A 21,716-nucleotide genomic window follows, 5' to 3' on the forward strand; every position below is an offset into this window, starting at 1 on the left:
AGGAACAGAGGGATAATAGGGTTCACATCCAAGGTTGATTAAGACCTTTAGTCATGGTCCTGTCTGGCTGTCCCCCATCATGCTCCTATCTCCTTGATTTTGCCTTAATTCCAGTCGTTAGATTCCCAATTGCTGCTAGTTCACTTAATTACAGCACTCCTGGTTCCCATCAGAGACTGCAGGATAAGAACCCTGGCGTCACAACCAGGGGTCGCCAGTTCATTGGTCTATTCCTGTGTGATAATAACTTTGTTTCCCGATCACTTAGAACCATTAGCTCTCAGTTCAGCTCCGGTTTCGTTATTCCATGAAAACCAATCCCGTCTCCATGTCAAGACTCCATATCAGAGCTCCGTGTCAAGATTCCTCCTGGTTATCTGTTCCACGGTCGTGACTGTGCAAGCACCTCTCAACCCTGTCTCCATGTCTGTGTCCAGCACTTGTGTTCGCCCTCAGTCACTCCATGTAACACCTCCATTTTACAAGGGCCTGTGAGGTAACGTAACTCTAAAATTCCTGATTACACCACACTTGTAATATTGTGTTCAGTTCTGAGGGCCTCAGGTTCACTGGGATGCTGCCTGGATTACAGAGGATGTGCTTCTAGGATAGGCTGAGCAAGCTGGGGCTTTTCACTTTGGAGCAGAGTATTAGAGCTGACTTGATTGAGGTGTACAAAGTGACAAGAGGCACAGAATGAGTGAACAGCCAGAGACTTTTCTCGCGGCTGGAAATGGCTGATGTGAGGGGGGCATAATTGTAAGGTGACTGGAGGAAAGTAAAGAGGTTATGTCAGAGGTTAGTCCTTGTACATGTAAACCACTGGGTGCGTGGAATGCCCTGACAGGGGTTGTGGAAACATTAGGGGCTTTTAAGAGACTCTTGGGTGAGCCCATGGATGATAGGGAAATGGAGGGCTAGGCAGGAGGGAACAGTTAGATTGACCACGGAGGAGTTTTGGTTAGTACAGCATTGTGGGCCAAAGGGACTGTGCTGTGCTGTAATGTTCTGTGTTCTACTAAATCAAATCTGATGAACATTGAGGATCAGATATTCAGGCAGGTTCAGGAAATGAGTTAAAGCAGTACTGCTGTTGCTCTGGGAAAAGTTCAGTTTCCCTGATGTAAACTGGGAAGCTCTTACAGCAACACACACAAAATGCCAAAGGAACTCTGCAGGCCAGACAGCAGCTATGGAGCTGAATAAATAGTCAATGTTTTGTGCTGAGATTTCTTGGTGCAAGTTGTTCAGTTGGGGTGGAATTTGCTTGGTGCATCCAAGAGGGATCCTAAATCAAGAGGAGGAGCTGAACTGGAACTGTCGTTGGGTATTGAATTGAATTGACTTTATTTCTTACATCCTTCACATATATGAGGAGTAAAAATCTTTACATTACATCTCTGTCTAAGTGTGCAATGTGTAAGCATAGTAATTTATAATAATTCATAGTAAATAGAACAGTCAATGTAACATAGAAATACACTCAAATCAGCGTGTCAGGAGCGGACATGGAATGGGCCCAAATTTACTGCTATTGATGGGAACCCGGACACCCACTCACGCACAGAGAGACCGGGAAACACGGGGCTCTGGGCATCACATCAGCATCAATGTCCCCAACATCCGGTAAACACCCCCACCCCTCCAGAAAGCTCCAATCGCTCTCCAGCATCGGTCATCGCGTTCTGTTTTGAACAGCAGATGCTCCCTCACCTCAGACTCCCAGAACGCCAGCTCCAATGGCTCACCACCATTGGTCACGGAATCCCGCCTCCCGCACGAGCTCCAATCGCTCTGCACCATTGGTCAGGGAATGTCTGTCCCACAAGCTCCGCTGTGCGCTTTTCTGCCTTCTGGAAAACTCCGGGAGACCCGCTCCGGTGTTTAGTGAGGGAGCGTCCGGTGTTGTGAGGGTCTGGGGAGGGGTACGGGATGAGAGGGTGAGTTGTGAAAGTTACGGGGGTGGGGATGGTGTGGGTGGAGAGAGTCTGAGGTGAGGGAGCGTCCGCTGTTTAAAACATAGAAACATTAACGTCGAAAGCCTACAACACAATACAAGCCATTCGGGCCACAAAGTTAAGCCGAACATTAATTACTAGACTTCTCCATAGCTCTCTATTTTTCTAAGCTCCATGAACCTATCTAATAGCCTCTTAAAAGACCCTATTGTATGTACCCCCAGCACCGTTGCCGGCAGCCCATTCCACGCACTCACCACACTCTGTGTAAAGATAAATAAATAAATAAATAAATAAATAAATAAATAAATCTTAACCCTGATATCACTTCTGTACCTACTCCGCAGCACCTCAAACCTAGAGTTTAGTGAGAGTCTCAGTGTGAGAGAGTCTGAGGTGAGGGGGCATCCGGTGTTTATACAGGGTCTCGGGAGGGGGGAGGGAGAGAGTCTCAGGTGAAGGAGTGCCCAGTATTTAGTGAGGGTCTCAGGGGATGAGAGAGAGTCTGAAGGATCATCCGAGGGTGGGGACGAACACTCCTGAGGTAGCTGGACAGTCTGAAATGTGGGTCTAATTGGAGAGATTGAGGGGAAATCAGGGAGAGGGAGGGAGCAGGGGAGTGTGAAGGAAGCAGTTTGGGACCAAATATGGCTGGACGCAGGCAAGTGCAGAGAGGAGGAACAGTTGGAAAAAGGGAAGAAGTGTGTAGGGGGGAGAAGGTACGGGACAGTGAGTAGGCAATGAAGGGAGAGAGGTAGCTCGGGAGGTGGAGAGGAAAATTGAGAGAGGAAGCATGGGAGGACAAAGGGGGAGAGAAACAAAGGCAGAGTCGGAGGGAGGGAGGGATTGAGTGGGGAGCGAGATGCAGGGAGGTACTGAGTGGGAGGAAAGTCACAGGGAGGGAGAAGTTGAGTGGGGAGAGATGCAGGAGAGAGGAATTAAGTGAGGATAGAAATGCAGGGAGGAATTGAATGGGGAGAGATATTCAGGAAGGGAAGGATTGTTTGGGGAGAGAGACGCAGGGAGGGTGGTGTGTGGGGAGAGAGAGGCGGGGAGGGAGCAGTTGTGAGGAAGTGAGTTGAGGGACAGGGGAGGGTATGATAGTTAGGGGTGAGACATGGTAGAAGGAAATTAGCGAGGGGGAAGTACCAGAGGGGAGAAGGATGGATGGTGGGAGCGAGGGGAGAGGAAGGGCGGACTGAGGGAGAGAGGGACTGACATAACAAGGAAGGATGAAGGGAGGAGTTAGCAGTTGGGATACAAGGTGCAAGTGAGGAAAGAGAGGGACAGAGTGAGGAGGGTTGAACTGAGGGAGAAAGAGTCTCTTAGTCATTGATCAGCTAACTTGCCCAGTGTGCAGGTGGTGGGGGGGGGGGAGCTGAGGTGAGGGAATTCCTTAAGATGTGACAGACTGAGGGGGCTGAACTTTTCAATTCTTCTGGGATCTGAGAATTTCCAGGGACACCTGGCTTCTCATTGTAGTCAATGCTCACTCTCCTCACGCTCTCCCTCACCTCTGCATTTACCCCTGGCTCCTTGTCCATCGTGAGGGAGCTCTTATGATACAGTAAAGTTCTTGGGTTTGAGGGTAAGGGTCTAACTGAGGATTAGTGACTGTCTGAGCTGGAGGTGAGGGAGCTCATGGTAATTCTGAGGCAGGGGGATGGTCTGATCATGAGGGAACTCCTTAGGATGAGGGACAGACTGAGTGAGCTCCGTGAGGTTAAGGAATGGACCTGAGGCTCTGAGGTGGGCAGAGTCCCAATGGTCAGAGTTCACTGATGACGGGTCTGTTACAGGAAGGTGTCAGACTGAGAGCGATGGACTCTCCGTGTCAGAGGCAGAGGCAACGTCTGGTGAGGAGCCACAGGGGAACATTGAACAACAGATGGAAACCAGGCTGAGGTGAGAGATGGAGCTGAGACTGGGAGGGTGAACATTTCCTCTGGTCTCACTCCCCACTGAGATATCACTGCTGTCCCATCCCTGCCCCTATTATCCTGAATTAATCTCTACAACACTGTCCACTCCGACCTTCAGCTGATTTGCCCCTGGCCTGAACTCCTTCCCTGAGCCAGCTCCACAAAGCTGTCAAATTTCTGTTCCTTCACGGATTGATCTGTTCCGTTAAGTACCTCCAATGTTTAATACCCCAGATTTAACACTGTGAGAAGAGATATCGATGTACATCTCTTTTAAATCACCAGACAACTTGTTACCACATCCTTCTTATTTTAGTCAAACCCACTCCTGGAAACTTTTCAGCATCTACACTATCATCTCCGTCAGGACCTTTCAAACCTCAATGAGATCACCCCTCATTACTTCAAACTGTACAGGTCGAATGCTTTTAGCTCCTCATGGGAGGACAGCCTTCTCATCACAAGAATTAGCTGAGTGAATCTCTGCTCATCTACCTTCAATACTGGTCTCTACATTTGTATAAATCAGGGAACCAAAGTTGTATATAATATTCTGGATGACTTCACACACCCTCCCTTGTGTGGCATTCATCCTCTGATCTCTACCCCCTCACAATAATGACAAAATGCCCTTTACCTTCCCGATTGCTTGCTGCAGCTTCATGCTCACTTTATACTGTTTAATTTGAAGAACACCTTAATCCCTCAGTGCTCTGTATATAGATTTTCCTAAAATTTCACGTGTCAACTTTATTCACAAAATATATCCAAGAAAGATACAACAGTGCATTGCATTCCTCAGATTTATAATGTCATCCAAAAATGCTCATTGTGTCCTGTTTTTCATACAGTCAGTGGCCATTTTATTAGGTACACATGTACATCTGCTTGTGAATGTAAATATCTAATCAGCAAAACATGTGTCAGCATCTCACTGCATAAATGCTTTCAGACATGGTCAAGGTGTTCACTTGTTCAGACCAGACATCAGCACTGGGAAGAAAGTGTTCGGAATGAGTATGACCGTGGAATGATTGTTGGTTCCAAATGGGTTGGTTTGAGTTTCTCAGAAACTGCTCAGGTCCTGGGAATGTTCTGCACAACAGTCTCTCGAGTTTAGAGAGAGTGGTTTGAAAATAAAGTCCAAAGTACATTTATTATCAAAATATGTGAATGTTATACAACCTTGAGCCATGAAGCAAAGAAACCCAGAAGAAACTATTAAAAAAAACATTGAACACCCAATATTCAGAAAGAAAACAAATCATGTAAACAATGTAAACAAGCAAATGGATTCTGAACTGGCGTCCCCAGAGAGTCCACTCCCAGACCCTTGGTTCAGCACAGAGCCGAGTAGGTGTCGCAGTGCAGCAAGCTGAACAAGTCTGTTCCTTGCCTCAGGCCCCTGACCATTTCAGTCTGGCCCAGTGCCTAAAACATTGTCTGAACCCCACCATCTCAATTCAGCCTGTACCCAAACTTTCTGATTCGGCATGGCAGTTCATTTGTTGTCCAGCCATCAGGTTCTGCCACCTTGATCCATTCTGGTGCCTGGACCTGACATTTCCGACCAGCCTAGAGCTTAAATCATTGTCCAAATATTGGGTTCTATCACCTCAATAGGGTCTGGAGTCTGGAACCCGACACCCTCGAATTGGTCTGTATCTGACCTTTCCAATTCGTTCCGGTGCTTAATTCGATTAGCCTCAGGCCCGCTGCCTCACCTTGGTTGGGTTCTACCTCATCGAATTGCCTCCAAGTCCAAAGGGAAGTAACAGACTATTACTTGTCATGATCATTTACCAGGAAAAAAGAGTGATTAGCGATGTATTTAGTTGTTTTCCTTGTTTCATTAGCCCCCAGCCAGAGATCGCTCAGAGTCACCAACGGCACTTTAAACCATAAAGAATAACATCCAGTGAGTGGTAGTTCTGTGGGTGAAAGCACTTGTTAATGAGAGGCCAGAGGGAGAATGGGTAGACTGGTTCTAGCTGTCTGGAGGGCAACGGTAACAAAAATAACCACGCGTTACAACAGCACCCGCTGAAGACAACACTGGGTTCCACTCCTGTGCTGAATGAAGTATTCCCATGAGGCGGCGCGGCACGGCAGCAGCAGCCTTTCAGACCTGGTGTTACTTTAATTTAATTTTCTATTTTTGATACACAATTTTCGATTATGGCACATGGATAACAGAACGACTATCTACCATCGCCAGATACTACTACAATACAGAGATTACCCAAAAACAAACCTCCACAAAGATCTGCTGGCTGAATTACGTCGGCTTGCTGAGCGGAACGGCCCGACTGATGCCTGATGCTGGGAGCCGGAGATGGAGACGTCGAAAGCGATGTGCGAGGAAGCAGAAGCGAGGCAAACGGGCAGGCGTCCGTGCCAGGCTAAAAGCAAACCCTAGCCGGCCGGCTCTCCCGTCCGTTCTGCTCTCCAATGTCCACTCCCTGGACAATAAAATGGACTACATCCGACTCCGACGTAATACTCGGCGGGAGTACAGAGTTTTCTCCGCGTAGGTCTTCACAGAGACATGGCTCACTGATGGGATTTCAGACGCTGCCATCCAGCTAGACGGGCTCGCCTTGTTTCGAGAGGACACGGATGCAGCTGTCTCCGGTAAGACTCGCGGTGGTGGGGGTGTATCAACACGGAATGGTGTAAGAACTCTGCGCTGCTTTCCAGACACTGATCATCGTTAGTGGAGTTTGTGACTGTTAGATGCAGACCATTTTATTTGCCACGGGATTTCACCTCTGTCCTTATATTCGGAGTCTACACTCCCCCCAGCGCTAATGCTCAGGAGGCGCTCTGTGAACTGTACGGGGCTATTAACGAACTGCAGAACGCACACCCTGTTGGTCTGTTTATTGTCGCCGGTGATTTTAACCACGCGAACCTTAAGTCAGAGCTCCCCAAATTCCATCAGTATGTGGACTTTGCAATGAGGGGGGAGAATGCAATGGACCTGGTTTACAGAAACATCCCCGACGCGTACCGGGCAGAGCCCCGCCCCCACCTCGGATTCTCAGACCACATCTCTGTAATGCTAATCCCAGCATACAGACGCTCCAGACCAGTTCAGAAGCAGGTGAAAACCTGGCCAGCAGGAGCCATCTCTGCTCTTCAAGACTGCTTTGAGCACACTGACTGGCACATGTTCAGGGAGGCTGCAACCGATGGCGACTCTACCAACTTAGAGGAGTACACAGCATCAGTGACCAGCTACATCAGCAAGTGCATTGATGACGTTACTCTGTCCAAGACCATCACTATATGCGCTAACCAGAAGCCATGGATGACCGCGGAGGTGCGTGCACTGCTGAGGTCCCGCGACTCCGCCTTCAGAGCAGGCGACAAGGCAGCATTAACAACAGCAAGGGTCAAACTGTCCCGAGCCATCAGAGGGGCAAAGCGTGCACACGCCCAGAAAATCCACAGTTACTTCCAGGACAGCGGCGACCTGTCCTGTGGAAGGGCATCCAGGACATCACCAATTACAGGACAACATCACCTGACTGTGCAGATGATGCCTCCCTCCCAGATGTGCTGAATAACTTCTACACCGGGTTTGAGGCGGAAAATGACGTGGCGGCGAAAAAGTCCACCCCTCCTACAAATGACCAGGTGCTGTGTCTCTCCGTGGCCGACTTGAGAAGAACCCTGTGCAGGGTCAACCCATGGAAGGCTGCTGGACCAGACAACATCCCTGGTAGAGTGCTCAGAGGATGTGCAGACCAGCTAGCAGATGTTCTCACTGACATCTTCAACATCTCCCTGAGCAGCGCCAACATTCCAACGTGCTTCAAGGCCGCCACCATCGTCCCCGTGCCGAAGAAGTCTTCAGTGTCCTGCCTCAATGACTACCTCCCGTCCCGTTGCACTCACATCCATCATCATGATGTGTTTCGAGAGGCTCGTCATGAAGCATATCAAGACCCTGCTGCCCCCCTCACTGGACCCCCTGCAGTTTGCGTACAGTCCCAACCGCTCAACAGATGATGTCATTGCCACCACCCTCCACCTGGCCCTAACCCACCTGGACAAAAAAGACGTACGTTCGGATGCTGTTCATAGACTTTAGTTCAGCATTCAACACAATCATCCCTCAGAAACTGATTGGAAAGCTGAGCCTACTGGGCCTGAACACTTCCCTCTGCAACTGGATCCTAGACTTCCTGACTGGGAGACCTCAGTCAGTCCAGATCGGGAGCTGCATCTCCAACACCATCACACGGAGCACGGGGGTCCCTCAGTGCTATGTGATCAGTCCACTGCTGTTCACTCTGCTGACCCACGACTGTGCTGCAACACACAGCTCGAACCACATCATCAAGTTCGCTGTGGTGGGTGTCATCAGCAAGAACGAAGAGTCATCTTACAAAGAGGAGGTGCAGTGGCTAACGGACTGGTGCAGAGCCAATGACCTGTCTCTGAATGTGAACAAAAAAAAAGAGATGGTTATTGACTTCAGGAGGGCACAGAGTGACCACTCCCCACTGAATATCGACGGCTCCTCAGTAGAGATCGTTAACAGCACCAAATTTTCTTGGTGTTCACCTGGCAGAGAATCTCACCTGGTCCCTTAACACCAGCTTCATAGCAAAGAAAGCCCAGCAGCGTCTCTACTTTTTGCGAAGGCTGAGGAAAGTCCATCTCCCACCCCCCATCCTCATCACATTCTACACGGGTTGTGTTGAGAGCGTCCTGAGCAGCTGCATCACTGCCTGGTTTGGAAATTGCACCATCTCGGATCGCAAGACCCTGCAGCGGATAGTGAGGTCAGCTGAGAAGATCATCGATGTCTCTCTTCCCGCCATCACGGACATTTGCACTAAACGCTGCATCCGCAAAGGAAACAGCATTATGAAGGACCCCATGCATCCCTCATACAATCTATTCTCCCTCATGCCGTCTCGGAAAAGGCTCCGAAGCATTCAGGCTCTCACGACCAGACTATATAACAGTTTCTTCCCCCAAGCTATCAGACTCCTCAATACCCGAAGCCTGGACTGACACCTTACTGCCCTATTGTCCTGTTTATTATTTATTTTAATGCCTGAACTGTTTTTGTGCACTTTATGCAGTCCAGTGTAGGTCTGTAGACTAGTATAGCTTTCTCTGTGTTTTTTTTATTATGTAGTTCAATCTAGTTTTTTGTATTGTGTCATGTAAACCATGGTCCTGAAAAACGTTGTCTCATTTTTACTATGCACTGTACCAGCAGTTATGCTCGAAATGACAATAAAAGTTGACTTGACTTGACTTCAAGTGGCCATTGAGTGTATATGGTGAATGTAATGCATTCCATGTACAAAACACTAATGCCACTCAGAACACAGAGCAGTTCAACACAGGAACAGACTAATAGGCTCATGATATCTCTACTTACCACGTTATCAGTCTAAACTAATCCTACCTTCCTGTACAAAGTACATATCTCACACTGGTGAATCAATCCTGTCTCTCCCTCTCTGTCCACTACAGTCCTGTGTACAGTGTGATAGCGCGTACACAATCATAGGGCTGGGTTTATCCTGCGGAGATAATTGATCATAGATTAAATAAATGTTTTGATCTGAAACATTGCCTGTTCATTTCCCTCCACAGATGCTGCCGGACCAGCTGAACGCCTCCAACATCTTGTCTGCTGCTCCAGATTCCAGCTGCCTCTGGTGCCACATGCTGATGTTGTGTTTGTGAAAGGAAGCTGACAGAGAGTGAACGATGGACTCTCCATGTCAGATGCAAAGACAACATCTGGTGAAAAGACACAGGACGACACAGAACAACAGATGGAAACAAGGCCAAGGTGAGAGATGGAGCTGGGGATCAGAATCAGGTTTACTATCACTGACATAGACTGAAAATTGTTTTGTGTTGGCAGTACAGTGCAGGAGATAAAAATAACTCTAGGTAACAAAATAAATTAATAATGCCAGAGACGAATAATGAGGCAGTGGTCCTGGGACTGGGAGAGGGTTTCATTTCCACTGATCTTACTGAGATATTTCTGTTGGCTTATCCCTCCCCTCCTCCATCCTGAATTGAAATCCTCCAGTGCTCTCACAAAGACCCTCTGCTCTGGAATGACTTCCCGAGACCCCTCCACCTCTGCACACCAACAAAAGAAAAATGAGATATGAAGAAATACGAAGGGTAATCTAGCATTAATATAACAGAGGATACCAAAGGCTTTCTCAGATATACAAGGGTAAAAGGGAAACAAGAATGCAAAATGACACTAGGGAGTTGGTAATGGGGGACAAAAAAAGATGGGCAAACTCAGAAAGTATTTTGTGTCCATCTTCATTGTGAAAGAACATCAGTAAGTCACAAATTTGTGTTTCAGGACAGAAGTGAGTGTAGTTGCTGTTACTGAGGAGCAGGTGCTTGGGTAGCTGAAAGGTCTGAAAGTCGATAAGTCACCTGGACCAGATAGACTACACCCCCACCCCCCAGGTTCTGAAAGAGGTGGCTGAAATGACTGTGCAGGCATTAGTAGTGATCTTTCAACAATCACTAGATTCTGGACTGGTCTCAGAGGAATAGAAAATTGTAAAAGTCATTCCACTCTGTAAGAAGGGAGGGAGGCAAACTACAGGAAATAGACAATAGGTGCAGGAGTAGACCATTCGGCCCTTCGAGCCTGCACTGCCATTCTGAGATTATGGCTGATCATCTACTATCAATACCCGGTTCCTGCCTTGTCCCCATATCCCTTGATTCCCCTATCCATAAGATAACTATCTAGCTCCTTCTTGAAAGCATCCAGAGAATTGGCCTCCACTGCCTTCCGAGGCAGTGCATTCCAGACCCCCACAACTCTCTGGGAGAAGAAGGTTTTCCTTAACTCTGTCCTAAATGACCTACCCCTTATTCTCAAACCATGCCCTCTGGTACTGGACTCTCCCAGCATCTGGAACATATTTCCTGCCTCTATCTTCTCCAAACCCTTAATAATCTTATGTTGTAATCAGATCCCCTCTCAATCTCCTTAATTCCAGCATGTACAAGCCCATCTCTCTAACCTCTCTGCGTAAGACAGTCTAAACATCCTAGGAATTAACCTTGTGAATCTACGCTGCACTTCCTCTATAGCCAGGATGTCCTTCCTTAACCCTGGAGACCAAAACTGTACACAATACTCCAGGTGTGGTCTCACCAGGGCCCTGTACAAATGCAAAAGGATTTCCTTGCTCTTGTACTCAATTCCCTTTGTAATAAAGGCCAACATTCCATTAGCCTTCTTCACTGCCTGCTGCACTTGCTCATTCACCTTCAGTGACTGATGAACAAGGACTCCTTGATCTCTTTGTATTTCTCCCTTACCTAACTCTACACCGATCAGATAATAATCTGCCTTCCTGTTCTTACTCCCAAAGTGGATAACCTCACACTTATTCACATTAAACGTCATCTGCCAAGTATCTGCCCACTCACTCAGCCTATCCAAGTCACCCTGAATTCTCCTAACATCCTCATCACATGTCACACTGCCACCCAGATTAGTATCATCAGCAAATTTGCTGATGTTATTTTCAATGCATTCATCTAAATCGTTGATGTAAATCGTAAACAGCTGTGGTCCCAATCCTGAGCCCTGTGGCACCCCACTAGTCACCACCTGCCATTCCGAGAAACACCCATTCACCGTTAACCTTTGCTTTCTATCTGCCAACCAGTTTTCTATCCATGTCAATGTCTTCCCCCCAATGCCATGAGCTTTGATTTTACCCACCAATCTCCTATATGGGACCTTATCAAATGCCTTCTGAAAATCGAGGTACTGTACATCCACTGGATCTCCCTTGTCTAACTTCCTGGTTACATCCTCGAAAAACTCCAACAGATTAGTCAAGCATGATTTTCCCTTGGTAATTCCATGCTGGCTCAGCCCAATCCTATCACTGCTATCTAGATATGCACCTATTTCATCTTTAATAATGGACTCTAACATCTTCCCCACTACTGATATTAGGTTGACAGGATGATAGTTCTCTGTTTTCTCCCTCCCTCCTTTGTTAAAAAGTGGGATAACATTAGCCATTCTCCAAACCTCAGGAACTGATCCTGAATCTAAGGAACATTGGAAAATGATTACCAATACATCCGCAATTTCCAGAGCCACCTTCTTAGTACCCTAGGGTGCAGACCATCTGGACCTGGGGATTTGTCAGCCTTCAGTCCCAACAGTCTTCTCATCACCGTTTCCTTCCTAATGTCAATCTGTTTCATTACCTCTGTTACCCTATGTCCTTGGCCCATCCATACATCTGGGAGATTGCTTGTGTCTTCCCTAGTGAAGACAGATCTAAAGTACTTATTAAATTCTTCTGCCATTTCTCTGTTTCCCATAACAATTTCACCCAATTCATTCTTCAAGGGCCCAACATTGTTCCTAACTATCTTCTTTCTCTTCACATACCTAAAAAAGCTTTTGCTATCCTCCTTTATATTCCTGGATAGCTTGCATTTGTACCTCATTTTTTCTCCCGGTATTACGTTTTTAGTTAAGTTCTGTTGTTCCTTAAAAATTTCCCAATCATCTGTCCTCCCCCTCACCTTAGCTCTGTCATACTTCCTCTTTTTTAATGCTATGCAATCTCTGACTTCCTTTTTCAACCACTGTGGCCCCTTTCCCCTCTTTGAATCCTTCCTTCTCCGGGGGATGAACTGATTTTGCACCTTGTGCATTATTCCCAAGAATACCTGCCATTGCTGTTCCACTGTCTTTTCTGCTAGGATATCCGTCCAGTTAACTTTGGCCAGCTCCTCCCTCATGGCTCCATGGTCTCCTTTGTTCAACTGCAACACTGACACCTCCAAATGGCCCTTATCCTTCTCAAATTGCAGATAAAAACTTATCATATTATGGTCACTACCTCCTAATGGCTCCTTTACTTCAAGATCACTTATCAAATCCTGTTCATTACACAACACTAAATCCAGAACAGCCTTGTCCCTGGTCGGCTCTCGTACAAGCTGTTCCAAGAATGCATCCCATAGGCACTCTACAAACTCCCTATCCTGGGGTCCAGCACCAACCTGATTCTCCCAGTTCACCTGCATGTTGAAATCCCCCATAACTACTGTGACATTAACTTTGCCACATGCCAATGTTAACTCCCTATTCAACTTGCACCCAATATCCATGCTACTGTTTGGTGGCCTGTAGACAACACCCATTATGGTCTTTTTGCCCTTACTGTTCCTCAGTTCTATCCACACAGACTCTACTTCTCCTGATCCTATGTCCCCCCTTGCAAAGGACTGAATCTCATTCCTCACCAACAGGGCCATACCACCCCCTCTGCCCACATTTCTGTCGCTACGATAGCACGTATACCCTTGTACATTCATTTCCCAGGTCTGATCTCCCTGCAGCCATGTCTCCGTTATCCCAACAACATCATAGTTACCCATTCGCACCTGAGCTTCAAGCTTATCTGCCTTATTTCTGACACCGTGCATTCAGATATAGAATTTTTAGCCCACTTCTCCTCTCTCTGTTTAAATCGCTGCCTATTGTGCTTAACCCAGCTCCCCGAAATCACATCGGGCTATACGCCCCTTGGATTTTGTTGTCCTTCCTAAATTTACTTATTCTTTCTGCAAATTTAACTCCATGTTCCGTCAGACCATCCCTCTGTACATGTGTCCTCCTTATCACTTGTTCCGCCTCACCTTTCTCTACTACACACTTAATATTCCGGAACCGTGTAGTCCCCACCTGTCCTTTGTTCTTCATCTCGCTATCCTCTCTCGCATTCTGGATCCCCGCCCCCTGCAAATTTAGTTTAAACCCTCCCCCCCCCCCCACCCCAAGAAGCACTAGCAAACTTCCCTGCAAGAATGTTAGTACCACTCCAGTTCAGGTGTAAACCGTCCCTTCGGATCAGATCCCACCTTCCCTGGAACAAAGCCCAATTATCTAAAAACCTGAAGCCCTCCCTCCTGCACCATCCTCTCAGCCACGTATTAATCTGTATAATCCTTCTGTTCCTTGCCTCACTCACACGTGGCACAGGTAGCAATCCTGAGATTGTTACCCTGGAGGTTCTGCCCTACAGCTTCGCACCTAACTCCCTGAACTCACTACGCAGGACCCCCTCACTCATCCTACCCACGTCATTGGTCCCTACATGGACCACAACATCTGGGTTCTTGCCCTCCCTCTCGAGAATAACCTGCACCTGATCTGAGATGTCCTGGACCCCAGCACCAGGGAGGCAACATACCATCCGAGGCTCCCAATCTTCCCCACAAAATCTCCTATCTGCCCCCCTGAATATAGAGTCCCCTATCACTACCGCTCTCTTCTCTTCCCTCCTCCCCTTTCTAGTCGAGGTCCAACCCCAGTGTCAGAGACAGGACCACTGCAACTTGTTCCTGGTAGGTCATCCCCACCAACAGTATCCAAAACGGTATTCTTATTGTTGATGGGAACGGCCACAGGGGTGATCTGCTCTCTCTGTCTGCTCCCCCTGCCTCTCTTGACTGTCACCCATTTGTGTGATGTGTGAAATGATAGGCAAAACACAGATTGAGAACAATGGACTGTTCATTTCACTCACGCAGGTATCATGTGTTGAAAGCCACAGATGCAAATTCACCCACTAACAGAACTGAGAGGAGTTCCTGGAATAGGGTGCTGAGCTGATACAGAGAGAGTGAGACAGAAAGGGGAGGGGGTGAGACAGGCGGTGAGAGAGATGCTGAAAGATTGTGGAAGCATTAGTAGTGATCTTTCAACAGTCATTTGAATCTGTACCGGTTTGAGGCAAATTGAAAATTGTAAACATCACTCCTCTCGTTAGGAAGAGAAGGAGGCCAAAGACAGGAAATTATAAGCCTGACTTCAATATGACCAGTATTAAGGACAAAGTTTTGGGGTACTTGCAGGCACATGATAAAATGGGCCATTGTCAGCAAGGTTTTGTTGAAACTCTTCGAGGAAATGACAGGCGGGATAGACAAAGAAGAGTCAGTGGTTGTTATTTACTTGGATTTTCAGAAGGCCTTTAACAAGATGTTGCACAAGAGGCTGCTTAACCAGATAAGGGCACGTGTTATTACAAAAAGATACCAGCATGAGTGGAAGAATTCCGCTGACAGGAAGCTGACAGTGGGAATAAAGGGTCCCTTTTCTGATGGGCTGCCAGTGACTAGTTGTGTTTCATCCTGGTCGATGTTGGGACAACTTTTCACACAATAATGTATGTCAATGAGTTGGATGACAGAGTTGATGGTTTTGTGGATGATACAAAGATAGGTGGAGGAGAGGTAGTGTTGAGGAAGCAGGGTGCCTGCAGAAGGACTTGTACGGATCAGGGGTCTGGGCAAAGTGTGGCAGCTAGAATACGGTATGGGAAATGTATGATCATGTACTTTGGTATAAGGATTAAAGGTGTAGACTATTTTCTAAATGGAGAGAAAATTCAGAAATCAAAGTTGCAAAGGGACCTAGGAGTCCTCTTGTAGGCTTCCCTAAGGGTTGATCTACTGGTTGAGATGGTGGTATGGAAGGCAAAAGCAATGTTAGCATTAATTTGAGAGGACTAGAATATAAAACCAAGGCTGGAATGCTGAAACTTTATAAGGCATTTGTCAGAATGTCTTTGGATAATTGAGTCGTTCTGGGTCCCTCTTCTAAGAAAGGATGTGCCGGCATTGGAGAGTGACCAGAGGAGGTTTGTGAGAATGACCCTGTGAATGAAAGGGTTAAACTAAGAAGAGCATTTGTTGGTACTGTGTAGATACTTGCTGGAGTTTACAAGAATGAGAAGGATCACATTGAGATCTATTGTACATTGAAAGCCCTGGATAGAGTGGATGTAGAGAGGATGTTTCCTATTGTTGTGAAGTCTAGGACTAAGGGTCACAGTCTCAGAATCAGAATCAGGTTTATTATCACTGGCATGTGACATGAAATTTAACTTAGCAGCAGCAGTTCGATGCAATATATAATGTAGCAGAGAGAGAAAAAAAAGCATAATAATAAATAAACAAAAAAACCGTATGTTATGTATATTGAATAGATTATTTAAAAATGCGCAGAAACAGAAATACTATATATTTAAAAAATGTGAAGTAGTGTTCAAAGCTTCAAAGTCCATTGAGAAATCAGATGGCGGGGGAAGAAACTGTTCGTGCATCACTGAGTGTGTGCCTTCAGGCTTCTGTATCTCCTACCTGATGGTAACAGTGCGAAAAGTGTATGCCCTGGGTGCTGGAGGACTTTAATAATGCAGGGACATCCTTTTAGAACAGAGATAAAGAGGAATTCCTTTAGCCAGAGAGTGCACGTTGGAATTCATTGCCACAGATGATTGTGGAGGCCAAGTTATTGAGCATATTTAAAAAAGAGTTTTTGCTCCAAGTGGCCTGACTTGACAGTCAAGTAATAATTTACTTATGTCTAAATAATTTACTCTGACTTCTGCAACTGCTGGAGTTTGAATAGAAACACTATACAGTTTAATCCTGTCTTGTGCAGGAAGCACACAGATTGAGAACAATGGACTGTTCATTTCACTCACACAGGTATCACGTATTGAAAGCCACAGATGCAAATTCACCCACTAACAGAACTGAGAGGAGTTCCTGGAATAGTGTGGTGAACTCTTACAGAGAGAGTGAGACAGAAAGGTGGGGGGGAGGGGAGTGTCAGAGAGGGTCAGAGAGATGCCATGTATTTTGTGAGGCTGAATATTCAGTTTCTCTGCAAAACTTTCCAAATTATTCACTCTGCTTCTGTGGCCATCACAGTTCTAATATAAACATCCCTCTGGTTAATTCTGCCCTGTTCTGTTCTCCTGTTTGTCACCGGATGTGAATAGACTGAGAACAGAGGGGTTTTCACATCATAGACACAGGTCACAGGTCGAAACGCAAGGCATTAGTATAATGTGAGGGGGTGAGGGGAAGAGTGGGAAAGTGAAAGACAGTAGAGGTGAGAGACGAAGGGGGGTAGAGAGAGAAGTCAGAAAGTCATAAAATGCTGAAACAGGCTCTTTGGCCCACTGGGTACATGCTAACCATCAAACACCATTGGCACTGATCCTACACTAATCACACGTTATTGTCTTTACTTTCCCGGGAGGCAGTTTTCTGTGGCCATTTAATTGACTGATCAGTGGCTGGAATGCAACGAAAACATCCTGCTTTACAATCACCTCCTCCTCATTATGCAGTAAGACAACACATTAGAAGCAAGAGGGCTTTCTTTGGCCTCTCTGTCTAGGCTGGCACTTATTGGTTGATCCGTCCCAGTTCCACACCAATGCACAAGACCGGAGAAGCCTATTAATAGGGGTGGATACAGCCCAGTCCATCGCAGGAAAAGCTCTCCCCACCACTGGGCACATTTACAAGGGGTGTTGACACAAGAATGCAGCATCCATCATCAAGGAAAAACAAGAGGAAACCTGCAGATGCTGGAAATCCAAGCAACACACGCAAAATGCTGGAGGAACACAGCAGGCCAGGCAGCATCTATGGAAAAGTGTATAGTGGACATTTCAGGCTGAGACCTTTCAGTAGGACATATCCATCATCAAGGATCCTCACCATCCAGAACATGCTCTCTTCGCATGTTGCCATTGTGCAGGAGGTACAGGAGCCTGAGTTCTCACACCAGCAGGTCAAGAACAGTTATTACCCTTCAACCATCAGGCTGTTGAACCAGTATGGATAACTTCTCTCACCTCAATACCAAATTGATTCCACAAAATATGGTCTCACTTCTCAGGACTCTACATCTCATGTTCTCAGCATTATATATTGATCTATCTGTCTACAGTGCCTTCTGAAATTATTCAGCCTCCAACCCTTCGTATACATACATATTACAACCAGGGGTTTTGGTCAATTTCACTTGAGATTTTTTTTATTTGTGACTCACATGTTCCTTTTTTCACAATAGTGCCCAAAAGCAGAGAGAATTGTTGCTCCAGTTTAAGCTTTCTGGCAGAGGCTAGCAGGTTTTGATCCAGGATCCTTCTGTATTTGGCATTTTTCATCTTCCCATCTACCCCGGCTAGATTTCCTGTCTCTATTCCTGAAAAGCATCCACACGGCATGATGCTATCTCTTCCACACTTTACAGTAGGGCTGGTGTTACCTAGCTGATGCACAATATTAGACTTGCGCCACATGTACCACTTGGTGTTGATGCCAAAAAACTCTGCTTTAGTCTCATCTGACCACAAGACGTTCTTCCACATCTTTTCAAGCTTCTGAGTGACACTTTTCAAAGTCTTTACCGGTAAGGATTTTTTTCAGCCAAGTCTTATTTCTTGACACTCTTCTGTAAGTACCCTTTTTGTGGAAGGCTTTAGAGATTGTGGAGACACAACTTCATTTCCAGTTGCATCCACTGATTTCGGCAGCTCACTCTGTTGGCCTCCCTTCCAAGTGCCATTCCTTTCTGGTTACTAAGTTTAGATGGGTGGCCTAAACTGGGCTGTGACATTATGGTTTCACAATGGACTGCACTGTGCTCTGAGGTATGTTCAATGCCTTTGAGATGGTCTTGGACCTCTCCTTTCATTTGTGCTTCTCTATTATCATCTCCCTGAATTGTCTTGAATGCTGTTTTGTCTTCATTTGGTTTGGTCTGTTGCCAGTCTACCAGATCTTTGGACCCGACAGAGAGAGGTATTTAATCTGTTGAATTCATTGAAAACAAGAGATCCTCCAATTTTCTACATCAACAGATTGGGTGAGTTGGTAAGGTTATGTATTGCATTGGAGAAAAGTTAATGTAGTAATTACAAAGGGGAGGAATACATTTTCAGCTGCAGAATCTTTGGGGTTTTAATTTTTTAGTAAATGAGAATAGAAACATAGAAAACATACAGCACAATACAGGCCCTTCAGCCCACAAAGCTGTGCTGAACATGTTCTTACCTTAGAAATTGCCTAGGTTACCCATAGCCCTCTATTTTTCTAAGCTCCATGTACCTATCCAGGAGTCTCTTAAAAGACCCTATGGTATCCGCCTCCAGCACAATTGCTGGCAACCCATTCCACACACTCACCACTCTCTGCATAAAAAAAACTTACCCTGACATCTCCTCTGTACCTACTTCCAAGCACCTTAAAGCTGTGTTCTCTTGTGCTAGCCATTTCAGCCATGGGGAAAAAAGCCTCTGTCTGTCCACATGACCAATGCCTCTCATCATCTTATACACCTCTGTCAGGTCACCTCTCATCCTCCGTCGCTCCAAGAAGAAAAGGCCGAGTTCACTCAACCTATTCTCATAAGGCATGCTCTCCAATCCAGGGAACATCCCTTGTAAATCTCTCTGCAACCTTTCTATGGTTTCCACATCCTTCCTGTAGTGTGGTGACCAGAACTGAGCACAGTACTCCAAGTGGGGTCGGACCAGGGTGCTATAGAGCTGCAACATTACCTCTTGGCTCCTAAACTCAATACCACAATTGATGAAGGCCAATGCACTGTTCACCTTCTTAACCACAGAGTCCCACCTGCAGAGTAGCTTTGAGTGTCCTATGGACTCGCACCCCAAGATCCCTCTGATCCTCCACACTGCCAAGAGGCTTACCATTAATACTATATTCTGCCATCATATGACCTACCAGAATGAACCACTTCACACTTATCCGGGTTAAACGCCATCTGCCACTTCTCAATCCAGTTTTGCATCCTATCAATGTTCCGCTGTAAACTGGGACAGCCCTTCACACTATCCACAACACCATCAACCATTGTATCATCAGCAAATTTACTAACCCATCTGTCATCCAGGTCATTTATAAAAATCACGAAGAGAAGGGGTCCCAGAACAGATTCCTGAGGCACACCACTGGTCACCGACCTCCGTGCAGAATATGACCCGTCTACAAGCACTCTTTGCCTCTGTGGGCAAGCCTGTTCTGGATCGACAAGGCAATGTTCCTTTGGATCCCATGCCTCCTTACTTTCTCAGTAAGCCTTGCATGGGATACCTTATGAAATGCCTTGCTAAAATACATAAACACTACATCTACTGCTCTTCCTTCATCAATGTGTTTAGTCACATCCTCTAAAAATTCAATCAGGCTTGTAAGGCACGACCTGCCTTTGACAAAGCCATGCTGACTGTTCCTAATCCTATTATGCCACTACAAATGTTCATAAATATTGCCTCTCAGGATGTTTTGCATAAACTTAAAAACTAATGAAGTAAGACTGACTGGTTTATAATTTCCTGTGCTATCTCTACACCTTTTCTTGAATAAGGGAACATTATCTGCAACTCTCCAATCCTCCAGAACCTCTCATCCCCATTGATGATGCAAAGGTCTTCACCAGAGGCTCAGCAATCTCCTCCCTCGCCTCCCACTGTAGCCTGGGGTACATGTCGTGTGGTCCGGGTGACATCCATCTTGATGCTTTCCAGAAGCTCCAGCACATCCTCTTTCTTAATATCTACATGGTCAAGCTTTTCAGTCTGTTACAAGTCATCCCTACAATCGCTAAGATCCTTTTCTGTAATGAATATTGAAGCAAAGTACTCATTAAGTACCTCTGCTATCTCCTCTGGTTCCACACATACTTTTTCACTGTCACACTTGATTGGTCCTATTCTCACTCATCTTATCCTCGTCATATACATATAGAATGCCTTGGGGTTTTCCTTAATCCTGTCTGCCAAAGCCTTCTCATGGCCCCTTCTGGATCTCCTAATTTCATTCTTAAGCTCCTTCCTGCTAGCCTTATAATCTTCTAGATCTCTATCATTACCTAGTTTTTTTTTAACCTTTCGTAAGCTTTTCTCTTCTTCCTGACTGGATTTACAACAGCTTCTGTACCCTACCATCCTTTCCTTTTCTCATTAGAACGTACCTATGCAGAACTCCACGCAAATATCCCCTGAACATTTGCCACATTTCTTCTGTACATTTCCCTGAGAACATCTGTTCCCAATTTATGCTTCCAGGTTCCTGCCTGATATCCTCATATTTCCCCTTACTCCAGTTAAATGCTTTCCTAACTTGTCTGTTCCTATCCCTCTACAATGCTTTAGTAAAGGAAATAGAATTGTGATCACTAACTCCAAAATGCTCTCCCACTGAGAGACCTGACACTTGACCAGGTTCATTTCCCAATACCAGATCAAGTACAGACCATCCTCTTGGAGCCTTATCTATGCACTGTGCCAAGAAACCTTCCTGAACACAGCTAACAAATTCTACCCCTTGCTCTTGGGAGATACCAATTGATATTTGGGGATTAAAATCTCCCACCATTGCAACCCTGTTATTGTTACACCTTTCCAGAATCTGTCTTCCTATCCGTTTCTTGATGTCCCTGTTACTATTGGGTGGTCTAGAAAAAACGTCCAGCTGAGTTATTGACCCCTTCCTGTTCCTAACTTCTACCAACAGAGACTCCATAGACAATCCCTTCGTGTCTTCCTCCTTTTCCAGGTCCATGGCACTATCTCTGATCAACAGTGCCATGCCCCCACTTCCTTTGTCTCCCTCCCTGTCTTTCTGAAACATCTAAAGCCTGGTACTCGAAGTAACCATTCCTGCCCCTGAGCCATCCAAGTCCCTGTAATGGCCTCAAAATCGTAGCTCCAAGTACTGATCATCTGCTTTGTTCATCTGAATTGTTGATGCGTTTTGGATTTTTTTCTTTTGATTCGACGTGATGAAGACTGCTTTATAGATTAGCTCAAAGATCCGTCTTCAATTTAGTTTAAATTTAGAAAATGGGACGGAAAAATGTGAAAATAGGTTTTGGGGCTGAATTCTTTGTCAAGGAACTCCATCTACCTATTATTTGTTATGTATTTGCACAGTTTGC

The 21,716-nt window shown here is 46.0% G+C and overlaps 1 protein-coding gene across 1 annotated transcript in view; it reads left to right on the forward strand.

The window, feature by feature from the left end:
* The window catches only part of LOC140721878 (uncharacterized), a 139,393-nt gene that overhangs the window by 17,406 nt on the left and 100,271 nt on the right, over positions 1-21,716 (forward strand). Inside the window, exon 6 of the mRNA XM_073036704.1 lies at positions 9,506-9,590. Within this exon, the coding sequence (XP_072892805.1) occupies positions 9,506-9,590 (85 nt within the window). The remainder of the gene's footprint in view (positions 1-9,505; positions 9,591-21,716) is intronic.

This window comes from Hemitrygon akajei, unplaced genomic scaffold (genome assembly GCF_048418815.1).
Source record: "Hemitrygon akajei unplaced genomic scaffold, sHemAka1.3 Scf000063, whole genome shotgun sequence".
NCBI classification, from domain to species: domain Eukaryota; kingdom Metazoa; phylum Chordata; class Chondrichthyes; order Myliobatiformes; family Dasyatidae; genus Hemitrygon; species Hemitrygon akajei.